This window comes from Lycium barbarum, chromosome 10, assembly GCF_019175385.1.
Source record: "Lycium barbarum isolate Lr01 chromosome 10, ASM1917538v2, whole genome shotgun sequence".
NCBI classification, from domain to species: Eukaryota; Viridiplantae; Streptophyta; class Magnoliopsida; order Solanales; family Solanaceae; genus Lycium; species Lycium barbarum.
Genome location: NC_083346.1, coordinates 3819695 through 3836954, shown reverse-complemented (window position 1 = coordinate 3836954; position 17260 = coordinate 3819695). Strand labels below are relative to the sequence as shown.

Below are 17260 nucleotides of genomic sequence, written 5' to 3'. Positions count from 1 at the left end.
AAGGTTTCCCTTTCATTTTTGCTTATCACCCCCCCCCCCCCTTCTTCATCTCTCTTCTCTCCCCACGTTGCCTCTGCCACTTCCACCTTCCCCTGTTCCCCACGCTCACTGCCACCCCCATTCCCTCCTGTCCCCCGCTCCTCTCTCTCTCTCTTCGTCACAAACGAAACCCTAGCTGTTTCTACCCCCTATAAGTATTTGCTTCAAATCCATTCTAAGGGAGGATTTTTGGATTGGCGAAATCCCCTGAAAATAACAAATTTTCTGGTGGTGGAAATCCCCTGAAAATATTGAGTTTGTCAACCGCCTTTGTTTTCCCCCTAAAATATTAGTCCACTGTTTTCTTAATATTCAAAGTGTCGAGCCATTTTTTTTTTACTTTCACATTTTTGCCTTGTTATTGTTTCGCATTCGAGTCTATGCAAACTCGGAGATTTGAAGTGTTCGAGCGTAGATCGAAGGCCCCGTACCCACTTCGCTGCACCCGAAGAAGGTAATTCTCCCTTCCTTTTTTATATTTCTGTTTTATCTACATTTCGTAATCGATGTGAAGGCTGTAAGACATGCTGGTTGGTTAGATTAATTTAGTTGATGGATAAGTCTGTTGTGTTTGATACTAATCCGGGCTTAATCAGTCTTGCATGATGGTTTAGTTGTTAAATTAATTCTGTTTATGCAATTATGCATGTTAGGTATGGCAGTTTGGTTTCAGCTGGTTTAGATGTGTGAGTCTGCTAGTTACAGATTGCATGAATAATTTCCTTTCCTCGCTACCGTGATTTAGTTCTTTATGTCTTGCCTATCTGTTACAGCTTGCTACGTTAAACTTAAAATTGGTTGTTAGCCTAGCATATCAGATTAGCTCCCTTAAAATGTCATTCAGGTCAGTGGCCATGTTGAGTAAGTATTCCATATAGATTAATTCGGCTGTTACAATAAGTTGACCATTTTATAATGAAGATTAGATGTTGATGGGTTTCAAACAATGTAAGCAGAACATGCATTAGTCTAGCAGTCTTTGTTTGGTAGGTGTAACATTGTGGTTTGGAACAAATAGGTTAAGTATGCTAATAAGCCTGTTTCCTGCATGATGGCCTGTGCCATTAAGGTTGGTTATGCCTTGTGCACTATCATAGCTTAAAGCAGTCCTAGACAGACATGATCTTACCTTTGATTCAATTTGCGTGATCAAGCATACTCCTTTAAGTCTATGTCATTACAAATTTATGTCAAAATGTATTGTGGTCATAAATCTATATTTACCATGTTAAGAGGCAGTTGAATGCCTATTTTCAATGACTTCTGGTTGTAGTTTCAAACCTGGTTGCTAAATGAAGAAATAGTTCAAGTTCTGGTCCTTCATTTTGTTTAGTGTATAATCTTGTTGTCGTTCTTTTTAAATCTGTGTCCATGATATGAGTCTAGGTCGATTGGTTTGGTATTCCAACATCACATAATGTGTGTAGAAGGATTGTTAAACGCAATTTGTAGCATCTGTGAATCTATCTAGTGTTCTGGGAAACTCATGATACATGTTTGAGGTCCTATTTTGGGTCGACGTTGATGAATACATGTTGTATCCCCTTTCTTCAGAGTACCTTTTGTATGTCTTGGAATGATGTCTTAAACATGTCAACAAGTTGAATTTTGCTGCTGTTCTATGCCTATCACTGTGTCTGTCTCTGTTAATTGTTGGCTGCTATAATATGATGTCAATACTATGCTAAGTGAGCCACTGGTTTTAAAGGAAACAGATGCTTTCATTTGATGAGAGTGTGGTGTTGAGCCTAGCTGCTACTGTTTCGATATATCTATAATTGAGTTTCTGTGTTTAGCATAATCAACTGGTTAGAATATTTTCAATGCACCTATAATTGCTTCAATTTTGTTAAGGCAGTAAAGGAAGCTGGTGACTGTTGCCTCCATATTTACGATACGAAATACTTTGTTAATTCTGTTTGTTTGCCTCTGTGAGCAATTAAATTAAAGTACCGAATTGGGTATTATCATAGACCATAAAACTGGCAGTTAGTTTGATACCGTGAAGCTGTTTGTATTGATTAAGGCATGCAATGCTGTGGCTGTCTGAGGGTTCTGCCTATATCTGGGTGCTGTCTCGCTTGTATATTATAATATGCTGCTGGATTTGAGAGGCTACCTGATGTGTTTTTGTTCGACAAAAATACAAGTTTATGCCGCATGATCATTTCATGTTGAACTTAAACCCGCTTGTGCATTTAAGGACACTATATGAGTTGGAATGCTATGTAATCTTGCATGATTCTTTGTTTCTTTGGTCCATGTGAAGGTTGAGATCATTATGTTACTCTAGTATAACTAAAAGAGTGTCAAAATTATGCTGACGGGGTTCATATTGCTGTGCACTGATCTGGTGGTTTGTTTGTCTTCACTTTGGTTCTTTGATGATGCCCACACCGGATTCTTTATATGTTAAATGACTTAGCATGATTGCTCTTTCCTATTTCTCCTCTTATATGACTGAGTGGCTGTAGTATATAAAGGGTATATACTCATATATATAGAGTACATTCAACTCTGTATATCTATCCTAACATGTATATGATAGTATATCTAATGTGTATTGAAGGTATCATCCTAGACAGTTAATTCCACCATCAAGTGTTGGTGATGTTGGAATTCCTTTCTCTATTCGATGGACCCCTGTTCAAAATGTAGAATATGACTTTGCTGGGCTTAAGTTATTCAGTAATATGAAACAAATCACATGGGCTTCAGTTGTTTTCTTTGTCTTATTTGAGCTTGAACATCTTCTCTGATTGTCCTATTATTGTGTTATGTGCTAACTCAATTTGCGTACTTAGTTTCTTTATTTATGTCTCAGTCCTTTATTATATACTAATCCTTTTCCTTTCGTTTTATGCATGATCATCGCATACGAGTCCGAGGGACTCGCTTTCCCTCTGCATTCGGTGTTGGGCTAAATGTCCAACACGACTCCTCTCTCTGTCCAGCCTTCCCCTGTCCGCAACAAGCATATACAAAACATTTTGGGCCAAGGCCCATATAACAGCAGTAACCCACAGCAATACAATGAAATTACTGGGCTGAAGCCCAACAACAATCTGATCATGGCAACCTTGAAATGGGCTGAGCCCCTTTAATTTATTTACTCCTCTATTTTATTTTTTATGCGTTAAATTTGTATTGCATGACTAACACTTGTTAATTTAGATGAATCTTAGTGAAGTTAGTATAGAATTCAGTTTTAGTAATGGGTAATTAATTTAAGGAAAACTAATAATTAGTTCCATAAGTTTCATTTTCTTCTTTTATATTAAAGTTACTTATAGTATTTATAATATTCACTTTTAGAATAATGGATTTTCAATAGCGTAAATTCATATTTTTGAGTTAAAGGAATCATATTTTATTATCTTGGGGATTTTAACACCACTAACACGCAAATAGGAACCAAAGAATATTCCGTAGACATCTTTTAAGGTTTATCCAAATTATGCATATTTTTAGCCAAATGTAGTTAATAAAACATAATCTTGTTTACACTCTTAAATTGCAAAATCAATTAATATCTCACCATTTGAGTTGTTTCAAATATTTATTAAAACACTGCACAAACCCGCGTTTTCTTCTATTTATATATTTTATGCAAATCTTATTTTTTAATAGCAATAGCATTTTTATTTAAAGCCTCATCAACTTTTATAAGTTTTTATTTTAAAATGACATTTAAAATCTTCTTTTATGCAAATTATTATATTTTCTCTAAATCTTATCTTAAGCAACATTTTTATATTTTCTTAAAAATCTTAGCAACATTTCTTAGCCCTTTTTCTTAAAATTTCAAGCATCTTATTTAACATTAATTAATTAACCTAAGTTTGGCCGGATAACCGTAAGTTAACGGATTCTAAAGGATGTCTAACCCCTTCCCTTTAGGATAATATAGAACCCTTACCTAGAATCACACTGATTAAGCAGACTATTAACGGAGGTTTAGTTAGTTTTACCTTAGTTAACAATTAGGTGCCCTAATTCACCTTGAAATCAATTAGGTGGCGACTCCTTAAAATAAGCAAAATAGGAATCTCTAATATGTTATACTCTAATTTAACCCGTTTAAAATGGGGTATAACACTCGCTACTATCCATAATACATTAAAAAAAATTAAAAAAAATCACATGCTTGATCGTGAAAAAGTATCAAGTCCACACGTGAAGGAGCATGCTAACGATAAAATGTATTTGATATGTTTAAATTACACTTTAATTATGATGCAAGTGGTTACGGTCAAATATAGAACTCACACGAGATTCGGTCGAATCCCGCAGAGAATCTTTGAGTTTGGTCTATTTTAGCTGCAGTTTGGCACATTTGTTCACTTCTAAAAAGTTGGGCTTTATGGTCAACATTCTTGCAAGCAAAAAGTCGGACCATGCTAGAGAATGGTACTCTGGTAATGAAGTTTGGGTTATAACTATAAAGAGACTAGAGGCTAGTCTTGAAATCATATACAATTATGATAGTAATAGCCTAATAGGTTCTTTGAACCATAGTCAAATATGGGTGATTTATAAAAATTTCCTTGGAAGTGAGGTCTTGGAGTTTTAACCATGCTTGCCCCATGAGCAAAATTTTAAGTTTAACGAGTTTTGCTTCATAAGCAATACTTTAATTTTTGATAAGTTTTATCGATAAGACAAGCGGGGTCAAAAGTTCAGGACCTTCATTTTCAAAGTCTTTTGAGTGTAATTTTTAGTCATATTAGGGGCCTTTGTTAAGAAAAATGGGAAAAATTAAATGACTATATCACTCTTGGTCGGAAGTCATTTTTTTTTACAACGATATTAATTTTTATCTTCATAATATTGTTCTAACCAACAATTACACATTATTATCAATCTTCACTACTCAACTTTCATCAAAATACTATTCAAGTTGATATATTATTATCAATCTTTAATTAAAAAAAGTTCCTTCAAAAAATACATTTCCCAGAAAATAATTTCACACACTAATAGCCTGTTTGGCCAAGCTTCTAAAAACAGCTTATTTTAAAAAGTACTTTTCAAAAAAGTATTTTTTGGCTAAAAACAGTTTGTGTTTGGCCAATTAATTTAAAAAGTACTTTTGAGCAGTAATTAGTGTTTGGCCAATCTTTTAAAAAGTATTTGTATGTGTATTTTTTTCAAAAGTACTTTTCAAAAAGTGCTTTTGAGCAAAAGCTATTTTTTTTAGCTTCTGAAAAATTGCTTCTGCTACTCCCCCAAAGTACTTATTTTCTCCTAAAAGCTTGGCCAAACACCTCACTTTTTTTAAAAATAAGTACTTATTAATAAAATAAGTACTTTTGGGGAAAAAATAAGCTTGGCCAAACAGGCTATAAGTCATTTTCAAAAATGATTTTTCGGGGAAATACATTTCACTTTCCAACCAAACACTAAAAAAACATTTCCTAGAAAATAACTTTCACAAAATAAGTCATTTTCCTTAAAAAAAAAAAAAAGTTACTTTTCAGAAAATAATTTCCACAAAATAAGTCACTTTCAAAAATAGTTTTCGAAAAATGTTTTCGTTTGTACCTAAAAGAAAAATGTTTCTCGGTTCTATTTTCTTATTTTTCTTTCCAATTCCTTTTTAGTGGTTTGTTGTTTCTCTTCATTTCCCTTCCATGGTCTAGTTTCCAAGGATATGATGAGAAGAAATAAAAGCAAAGACAGAAACCAATAATTTAGCTATTTATCCTTTGTGTCAATAGTTATGAACTTAATATTAATAAATACAGTTTTAACATTGGTTTATTTGTAAAAAAATGGGGCGAAAGATTAATACGTTGCATTGACCATTAAAGTCGTCAATATATGTTCAGCAGGTCAATTAATTGATTTGATCAATTGTTTCTTAAATAATATACAGGTAAGGCAACCAAAACTTCTTCTGAGAAAAACACATTACATACAATCGAAATATATAATACATCGATTGAAAAGCTATGCTACAAATTAAGCTCTAAATGAATAACCTTTACAAATCCCTTAAGCTCCAATATCAATGTCAAAATTAACACAAATTAAACAACATAAAAATGAGAAAATTAAATGTAAATAATGAGACAAAACGACAAAATAGTCCCTTATGTTTGGTTATATGTTTAAAATATATAGTCCATTAAATAAACTCTTGGGCAGTTTTAATCTTTTTAATTTGGCAGATTACATGTACGTGAATGGTCCACACCTGATCATGTGTTTAAGTTTAGGGATATCTTGCATATTTTTGAATTCTTGTTTACACTTTGGTGAGGCTTCTTTGGCAAAAAAATAGAAATCGTTGACTCTACGTATATTTCCGTTATTGTTATCGTTGTTTTTGTTGTTAGTGAGAGTAACATTGAATGTTTCATAGTCAAGCTTTCCACATGGAGTCTCATTGCAATTTTCCATGGGACTTTCCATCAATAGGACACTGCATATAGCATTCTTGTGATCTCCTTCTACCCGTACGCTGTAAAATCCGGTAGAGTTGGTTACACTGGGCATATCGAAGGTGACCTTATGAGTTTTAGGATCTGTGCAACGAACCCGTACACCAGCAGCTGCATGAATTTTTCGTAAAAGATGTCAATATTTAGTAAAAGTGAAACAAATGGATTCATCATTGTGAATTACATCGTATTTTAAAAATAAAATTCAATTCAAGGGAATTATTCTATATAACTCACCTCAATGAATTTTCACATTTTGAAAATAATAAAAAGTGATAATGGAATAAATTGGAAAAAATTAAAATTTTGGATTTACCTTCTAAGGGCACACTAAGGTTGGTTTTGAATAACGAACGACAAGGATCACAATAGACAATTCCTTCTACAAAAAAATGAGGTTTTTGAGATTCTTTAGAGGCTTGTGTAATCCCTAACAGGAAGAACAAGCAAATAGTACTAGCAATGAGGATTCCAACTGATTTTTCCATTTTTGTTTCCTTTTTTGGCTTTTCGTTATTTCTTGACTAAATCCGTGCTGCTCCTAGGATAAAGTTTGCTTTACCCGATTCCCTTTTAGATAATAATGTAAATATTCTCGATCTGACACTTGTTTGTTTCGAATGAAGAATAGAAAGTGCCTACTCTAGCAGGTTATGAATCAAAATTAGAAAGCACCTCCTATATATACACTTTGTATTTTGGCAGTTATTTTCGGTAGGTTTTTGTTTGATCGTAATCTTATTGTGGTGAGGAATTTTCTATGTTTATTTACTCAGTATATCCTTGCTTATTTTTGGTCCCAAATGGAAGATTAAAAGGCATTCTTCCGATTTTGACTCTTATTCTTTATTTTCCCCCTTTTTCTCTCACATACACAGAAAATCAACGTTTTATGTAAGTAAGGTCATATCAAAAGTCGGGGAAAAAGAGAAGTTTTGGGTACCCATCACTCAAATTCATTTCACTTCGATTTTTTTTTTTTTTTTTTAAACAACTAAGTATGATTGACTTACTGACTCTGGTTTGAGGAGCTACCCTTGCTCGAAGGGTGTCAAGCAACACCTCTTTGCCGGAAAATTACATTGCATAGATAGATAAATTTTGATTTATATATATATATCAGTGTTGACACCCCTTGACATAAGTTGAAAACTTAGCGCCGCGGTTAAGGGGTTGCAAAACCTCCCTAAGATTGCGTGTTTGAACCTGGATCGCGACAGATCTATATTTTTTAAACCCTTTAGTAGGAATCCTGACTCCGCCACTATCTTACACTAATAATAATAGTTTTTACCAAAAACCTCACTAGTTTCCAATAGGATAAAGAAGAAATGGAAGCTTGGCGAATCTAAAATATTACTAGTATCTATTGATTCTTTGTGCCAATAGATATCAACTTGAGATAAATTTTAAGTTGAGCCAGAGGGTGCAACTTCTGTACTACAATATTTGCCCCTTCAAAGAAAAAAAAAGAAAATTCAAATTTCTATGCGTTTGTATGAAGAAGTGATCTCCATAATATAAGTCATTTTCTGACAACCAAACATCAAAAATAATTTTTCATTAAAGGGAAAAACTAATTTCTTCCTTATATTTTTGTCCTATATATGACGGAGTTGATTAGTGAAACAAAATTTCTAGTGAAAAATGTTTTCAAAAGACATTTTCTGAAAAATATATTTCAGCACATCAAACGCGCCAATAATCTTTCCTTATGTTTTTCGAACAAAGATGTTAAGCATGTTACTGAACTTTTCTAGTTTGATTAACAAGGTTGATATATGACTGATGCTTTTTGCTCAATTGCTTCTGAAGGTACCATATCGTATAAACTTCACAGTGATTGCTAATTAAGATCAACATATACATGCTTTTACAGATACTAAAATTGACACGAGTCTAATCTTAATCTCCACGTTTCACTTAATTTCTTTACTCGAGCAAGTTAAGAAAATTTTAGATAAATTTGTCAAAGATATAATCACGTAAATAGAAGGATACTTCTCTGACAGCTAAGTTTTATATGGATCATCACACACTTCAATATGACATTAGACCAGAAAGAAGTGTCATACATCGGTTACGGAAAAGGGTCAAATATATCTTTTGTTAGATTTTGGATTCAAATATATCACTGCCGTTATACTTTGGGGCCAAATATAACCCTCTCCGTTAAAGTTGTCCAGGTGGACCTCCAATCCTTAGTGACAATGATATTTGAGGAGGTGACATTCTAGCCAATTTTAATATTGTAGCTGGCCAGGCTTCTCTTAGCGTCAGTGCCGCATACGTCTGTGCTCAATTCTTTCAGAACTTCTTCCCTCACAATCACAAAAAGCCCATGTTTCAAAAAAACAGTATTCAATGAAGTTTCAGTGGGAAGTGTGAACACATTTGTTTTGCAATTGGAAATATCGGTTCTTCTGTAGACCCACTTCATAGAATTCAAGAACTAGCTAGTAGTCCTTGTTGATTTTACTGAGATTGATCGGAAAAAAGAATGGAGGGGTGTAAAATATTTTCTATGTGAACCCATTCGGTGAACACCGCATTGTATAAGGAAAAAGGGAAAAGATTGATTTTCTTAGAGACCCTTTTCATAGAATTCAAGAACACTAGTAGTCCTTGTTGATTGTACTGTGTTTGATTGAAAAAGAAAATCTGTTTTGATTGAAAAAAATCTGTTTCTTTGTAGACCCACCTGACAGAATTGAGCCTCACTTCTCTTTCCTCTGTCTCTCACCACAATTTGTTATTACCAATGGTGGCGGTAGTGGGGGCAGTTATAGCGGAGGGAAGGAAATTTTAGTAGTGGAAAAATGAATAGAGGAGAGGAGCAAAATGAGTTAGAGGCGTTGAGGTGGTATTCACCTCATCAAAATATCAGTGCCACATAGGATTGGAGGTCCACTATAGACAACTTTAATGGAGGAGGGGTATATTTAGCCCTAAAGTATAACGGCACGGGTATATTTGAACCCAAAGTATAACGAAGGATATATTTGACCCTTTTCAGATACTACAGGGGTATATTTGGCCCTTTTCCGTATAGGTTATTGAGGTCTCACCGCTATCAAAACAAAAATCACGTACTTGACTCTGAAAAAAATATCAAGTCCACATGTAAAGAGACATTGCTATAGATATAATTAAGTAATTAATAAAAGAGTTACTCTCTCTGATACCTTAAATATTTATTTGAGATTGGCGCACATGCCTCTTGTAGTAGTAATGCGATAATGATCTGATTAACCTTCCCATCGTTATGGCAGAAAAACAAAAGTTACAAAGATTTAGCTAGCTAAAGCATGATAACCTATTTCATATTAATAAAACGTGAGAGATATTCGGTATACAAGGAAACAAGACTTACATCTTAGTTATACGTTTTAAAGCCAAGTAGGTCTAGCCGTCTAGTCAAAAAGAGATGCCATCTAACCTTCCATATGACAAGGATTATATCACTATGTAGATATAGATATAGATATAGATATAGATTAATACGTTCCATTGACCATCAAAGTCATGTCAATGTACGTTCAACAAATTAATTAATTGATTTGATCAATTTTATCTTGCTGAAGGTCTCCTAACACACGTTTAGTTCGATTTTAAAAGCCAAAAAAAATAAAATGCGATGGACAAAATATTGGATAATTAAAAAGTTGGGAGAAAATTACAAAATCAAAGAAGCATAAAGAATACAAGTAAGGCAACCAAAATGAGGTGCTTTATTATTCTTTCGGAAAAAACATATTACATACACTTGAGCCTTGACAAAATAGGTTGATTGAAAACCTGTGCTACAAATAACCTTTAAATGTATAAAGTTTACAAAACCCTCAAAGCCCAATATCAATGGCGCCCAATATCAATGGCAAAATTAACACAAATTAAACAGCATAAAAATGAGCATATTAAATATAAATATGAGAGAAAATGACAAAAATAGTCCCTTGAGCAGTTTTAATCTTTTAAATTTGCCAAAAGTGAAATTTCCGATCTTCGTCTAATATTTGACAAATTTAAAAGATCAAATTATATGTCCAGGAATGTTCCATACCTGATGTTTTAAGTTTAGGGATATGTTGCATATTTTCAAATTCTCGTTTACACTTCGGTGAGACTTCTTTGACGAAAAAATAGAAACATCGACTCTACGTAAGTTTCCATTTTTGTAGTTATTGTTGTCCCTAGTGAGAGTAACAATAATTGTTTCTAAGTCAAGGTTTGCACGTGGAGTCTCATTGCAATCTTCCACAGGACTATAATTCAATAAGACACTGCATATTTCATTCTTGTGATCTCTTTCTACCCGCAGTGGCGGAGCCAGGATTTTCATCTAGAGGTTCAAAAATTCTAAAAGGTAAATACACGAAGAAGTCAGGGTGTTCAACATCTACTATATATATACATGATAAAATAATTTTAACTTTGAAAATACATTATAATTTTTCATCCTGTCTACCCGTACACGATAAGATCCGTCGGAGTTGGTCATATTGAGCATATCGAAGGTGAACCCATGAGTTTTAGGATTTATGCACTGAACTCGCACACCAACACCTGCATGAGTTTTTGGTAAGGGTGTCAATATTTAATAAAAAGAGAAATAAATGGATCAATCATTGTGAATTACATCGTATTTTAAAAAAGGAAAATTCAAGTCAAGGACATTATTATATATAACTCAGCTCAAGGAATTTTCAGTTTTTGAAAATAACAAAATGCAAATAGAGTAAAGGAAACATTTAAAATTTTAAATATACCTGCTATGGGCACACTAAGGTTGGTTTTGAATATTGAACGACATTCCTTCAACAAAAAAATGAGGTTTTTCAGATTCTGCAGAGGCTTGTGTAAGTCCTAATAGGGAGAACAAGCAAATAGCATTAGCAATGAGGATTCCAACTGTTTTTTCCATTTTTAAATATTTTTTCATTCTTTTTTGGCCTTTCGTTGTTTCTTGACTAAGTAGGCGTTTGGCCATGCATTTTCAAATTATGGTTTGAAACCATGACCCCAAATGAGCGTTTGAACATGCGTTTTCACTCATGGTTTCAAACCCCAAATCATCCAAAAAGACATGATTTGGGGTTTGAAACCATGGTTTCAACTTTTTTAAATATAAAATTTGACCCATAAGTTTATATTTTGTAAAAAAAAGATCGATAGGTTGGTAGATATTTTTAACAATTACCCCCATCAATCATTTAACAATCTCATTAACTTCCACCAACCTTTATTTATGTCTATCAACCTTTAATTTATGTGGGAGGATTATATTCAAGAGTAGTTACATTACTATTCATGTTAAATTTTCGTTTTTATTGGACTAAAGTTTGATTAATTGATGTTGTATTTTTTAGAAAGGCCTTCTAGTAGTGTACTAATTTTGTTATGAACTATGATTTGCTCACTTGGTAAGACTGTATAATAATTGAGAATGTTTTGATAGTTTTTCACAATTTGTGGGGTTTTTATGTCTATTAGAGAAAATACAACTTAAAATATCCAAATTGCATGTCGAAACATGGTTTGAAACCATGTTTTCAAACCATGATTTCAAATCATGTCCAAACGGGGCCTAAGTTTGTGCTCCTCTAAAGATATAATTTGCTTTATCCAATTTTCTTTTTGATAACTGTTGAGCATGATCATGGTTGAGTATGATCATGTATGAGCATGGATGATCGATTATGCTGAGCTGGTTGATTTGTGAGCTGTGCACAGCTGTAAATTAGTTAGTGGAAGCATAGTTAGTTAGTTAGTTATAGATATTTTGATCAAGTGCACTGCATTATATAAGCAGTTGCACAATTGTATTAAAGACAACACCTCTCATTTTTCCTTCTAATCATCTCAATAACATCTTCTCTCCCTCTCTCCTCTCACACCTTCTCCTTCCAACTGTTCTTCACATACTTATTGTTTTGATTCGATTAACTTAGTAATCAGCTGCTATGGCAGCTGGTTAAGATTGTTTGAACAGTGTTTTAATGAAATAATTGAAAGTTATCATGGTATCATAGCAGGATTGAATGGATCTAGGGATCCTTTTCGCAGCAAAGGAAAAAGGAATCGAGAGATTCATCAAAGTTTTTTTTGTTTGGCATTTGATAAAGTTTTGAGCTGTTTTGCTTCTGACTGTAAGTGCATCTTACTGAAGCTTATTGCTGCATTTGTGGTGGTTGATTGTTGTTTTTTAAATCATGCTTGACATATTAAGATCAACTGATGGTATTCAACTAAAACTATGGAGAACACTGCAAGTATAACCTCTGATAGCATAGTAGTCGACTATAATCATCCACTTTATTTGCATCCTTCAGATGCACCTGGTTCATTAATGATAGAAATTCAACTAAGTGGAATGAATAACTATATGTTGTGGAGTCGAGCAATGAAACTTGCACTCCTAGGAAAGAATACACTAGGTTTTATTGATGGATCTGTTGCGAAAGGTAACTACCAAGGTGATATGCAGAAAAGGTGAGAAAGATGTAATGCTATAGTAGTTTCACGGCTGATGAAGAATGTGCAGACAGGTTTGCTTAGTGGAATACTATACAGATCTGATGAATACCTAGTATGGAAGGACTTGAAGGAGAGGTTTGATAAGGTGAATACCTCAAGGGCATATCATTTGCACAAAGAGATTGCAACAATTGTGCAAGGTGTGTCTTCCGTGTCAGTTTACTACTCTAGGCTAAAGGATCTATGGGATGAACATTATTCAATTGCTCCTATATCTGCCTGCAACTGTGAAGAGTCTAAGGATTTTGTTGAATACATGGAGAGGCAAAAGTTGTTCCAATTCTTAATGGGGCTTAACGATGGATATGCCTATGCTAGATCACAAATATTAATGATGAATCCTGAGACTAATGTGAACCAGGTGTCACGACCCAACCCCGTAGGCCGTGACTAGTGCCCGATCTGGGCACCCAAACACATCTATCAAATGCTATCTCAAATTTTTATCAAACGCATTCAAGTATATAGCAGAAGCCGACAAGGCTATATTTCAAATTTAGATAATTTCCAGAAAAATTTCGGCAGAGTTTCCTTTGTTTTACAGACTATCCAAATTAACCCTGCGCACAGATAATACCAACAATGACCACCCAGGGCCAACAAAGCAACATTTAAACATATGCGGACCGGCCGCCGCGGCGAATGGGATAGCCCAAACACAACATATACACGCATCCGTACAGAAAGACCCCAGCCTACAAACATTCCAAATAGCCCACATTCACAACATTCCATAACGATTCACATACGGCTAATTCATTCTCAAGTTACTCCTAATAATTCGTAGCCTTAACGTTTTCGTGTAGCAACTTTACAACAACCCAAACAACGTAAATACAATATATATTCTTAACTATCATTAGTCTTTCCAATTTAAAGAAGACAACATGTCCAAAACAGTTCCTAACCACGACACGCCCAAAACAGTCCCTAACCAACAACACGCCCAAAACAGTCCCTAACCAACAACATAAAGGTTCCCGGAATTCTTGCGAACGTTTACGAACATACCAAGCAAACCACATATGATTCTTACACATTATTTCATGTCTTCATTTCATATAATTTTAGTAAAATACGACCATCAGTCACACGATAAATATATCACCAAATTCGTACGCAAATAGCTACATTGTCGACACTAAAACCTTACAACGACAACAACATGTTTAATGACATTACTTTCATGATTCTTGGAACTGTTTTAGCATCATCTCCATTCTTATAACAGCCCACAATTCATTCCAATTTCAACTTGAATCATTGCACTTCACTTTCACTATATGTTCATAACAACATTCAACATTCAACATACACTAATTCACTTCTAACCTTAAAACAGTCCACAGTTTTGGACTGCTTGTATACTTCAACATGATTCGTTTCTTTAACACCTCAATTCACATATTCAACATGCATACAATACACCACAATGTCCATAACAACAACAATCAAAATATGGCACAAAACAGTCCATAACTTCTCCTAAAACAGCCCCCTACACGGCTTCAACACCACTCCAACAACTTCATGATTTTCATCCATTTTTTCATACTACAACACATTCAATCCACTTCCAATATATGTACAAGAAGTTTAAGCGTGATTTCCATTAAAACCTACAACTCACGGCTCATTTAAATTTTAAGAAAAACAGTCCAATACCAACATACAACATCATAAACCAACTTCTAAAATCTTTGTTCATTTACATATGTTGACACACATTCAATTCATCAACAATACAAGCAAAATAAAATCAACCATGACTTCACCAATACTCACGGCTCACCCCTACTTCAACTACAACAACAATCCAACAACAACCTTCATGAACTATACATTCAAATCGTCATGAAACACAAGAACAATAAGCATTCTTACCTTACAATCTTGTTCTTCACTTTGGCCGAATCTTCAACACTATTGAGGTGCTACACTTCTTTGTTTCTTTTCAACAACTACTACATATTCTTGTACACTAAATGAGGAGTTGATTTGAGGAAGAAAACTGATTTTTTTGGATTGAATCTAACTCACCACTTTCGGCTAGCTCTAGCCGAGAGCTTCTCTTTCTCTCACTATGTATTTTCAACTTGTAAGTGTTGAAATGAGTTGTTAAAGTGGAGTAACACAGATTTTTTTTGTGTATATGTTTCCCCCATGCTTTGGACATGTGTATCCCACTAACTTGGGTCAAGAACCTTTGACCATGGAACTATTATGCACGGCTACACATGGAAAATAAAATATGGACAGATTTTTGTTCCCAATCCCACTTATGGTTAGTTTAATCCCAATTTTTCCATTAATATATAAATGCCAAATGAAATTTGTAGTTAAATTGTGACTTGAAATGAAACCGGAAGTTAAAATCTCTACTTCGTATCTTAAAATAGTCTTGTCTTTAACTTGTCACGTTTAGTTTAAAACGTCCCAATGTATGAAAATATGGGATATAACACCAGGCTTATACTATGATAGTACAGGATGAGAGTAAAAAAATTACTGGTTGGAAGCAACTGTGTGGTGACTGACAAGCTTGACCTCACTGCCTTATACACTTCTAAGGGCTCAGGGTCAAGTTTAGGAGCTTCAAGCTCAGGACAAACATACCAGAGAAGAAACTACTCTTCCTCTTATTGTGATTTTTGTAACATGAAAGGCCACACAAGAGCAAACTTTTACAAGCTAATGAAGTGTGATTTCTGTTTTTAGAAGGGACACCTTAGAGAGAATTACTATAAGTTAATTGGCTATCCTGAAAATTTTAAAGGCAAGAAGAAGGCAAATGTGGTTACACATCCACTTGCAGGACAAAATGCAGGATACACTCATGGGAGGACACTGGAATTTACTTCAACACCAGTTTTCACTCAAGAGCAGTACAATCAACTTTTGCAAATGTTGAATAGGTGTAGTACCAATGATGTAAGTGCTAATCTAGCAGGTAATGCAACATATGCTGCTAATTTTGCAGGTAATTCACTATGCAATAATAATGATTACCTTAAGTGGATTAAGTGGCTCATAGACACAGGAGCCACTAATCACATGATTGGTGACAAAGGCATGCTGAAGAATGAGACACCAGTTGCAGATGCTGGCAAAGTACAGTTACCAACAGGAGAAGCAGCTAACATTTCTCATATAGGGGATTGTCAGCTGACAGGAGGTGATACTATTAGTAATGTGCTATGTGTGCCAGCATTCAAGTTCAACCTCCTATCTGTTTCAAAATTGACAAAATAACTACAATGCTGTGCCATGTTTTTTCCTGATTTTTGCTTGTTTCAGGATCTCTTCACTGGCAAGGTGAGGGAGATTGGTAAGGAACAAGAAGGACTATATGTGATGTATTCTCAGCCTGGCCAAAGGAATATTGCAGCCAAATCTTCTTTTACTGTACACAAGAATGTGGATGCAGCAACATGGCATAAAAGAATGAGACATGTTCCTATGGCAGTTCTGAGGAGAATCCTAGTCTTCCAACATGATAAGTGTTTTGACATTAATAACTGTAGCATTTGTCCACTAGCTAGACAGACCAGAGTACCTTTTCCAATAAGTACTTCTAGAAGCAGTGACTTGTTTCAATTAGTTCATATGGATGTATGGGGGCCTTACAAGGTTGTTACACATGGTGGGATGCAATACTTTCTCACTTTAGTAGATGATCACTCTAGATGGACATGGGTTTTCCTAATGAGAGTCAAGTCTAATGTTGTTTTCTTACTTAAAAACTTTATTGCTATGGTTCAGACTCAATTCAATAAGAGCATACAAATGTTTAGATCTGATAATGGCTCAGAGTTTTTTAACTATCATTGTGCTGATTTTTTTCAAGTCTAGAGGGATTGTACACCAAAGTTCCTGTCCATACACCTCACAGCAAAATGGGGTGGTGGAAAGGAAGCATAGACATATACTAGAAACTGCTAGGGCCATTAGATTTCAAGGTTGTCTGCCATCTAAATTCTGGGGTATCTGTGTTGAATCTGTAGTATACATCATTAACAGAATACCATCCATAGTTCTCAACAAGAAATAACCCTATTAACTAGTATATGGTAGGGTACCAGACGTACAACATATGAGAGTCATTGGCTGTTTATGTTATGCCACCAACTTAGTCAAACAAGACAAATTTGGACCAAGAGAAATTAAAGCAGTCATGATGGGATATGGTACTCACCAGAAGGGCTATAGGTTGCTGGACATGGAAAACAACAAATTCT

The 17260-nt window shown here is 34.5% G+C and overlaps 1 protein-coding gene across 1 annotated transcript; it reads right to left on the bottom strand.

Annotated features, from left to right (window-relative positions):
• Positions 1-5851: 5851 nt before the first annotated feature.
• Positions 5852-7114, bottom strand: LOC132615712 (major pollen allergen Lig v 1-like). The gene is made up of 2 exons (XM_060330315.1): positions 6802-7114; positions 5852-6596 (listed from the first exon to the last, which is right to left on the bottom strand). The coding sequence occupies exons 1-2, from the start codon at positions 6971-6973 to the stop codon at positions 6214-6216; spliced, it is 555 nt and encodes a 184-aa protein (XP_060186298.1). The 5' UTR covers positions 6974-7114; the 3' UTR covers positions 5852-6213.
• Between the last annotated feature and the right edge of the window lie 10146 nt (positions 7115-17260).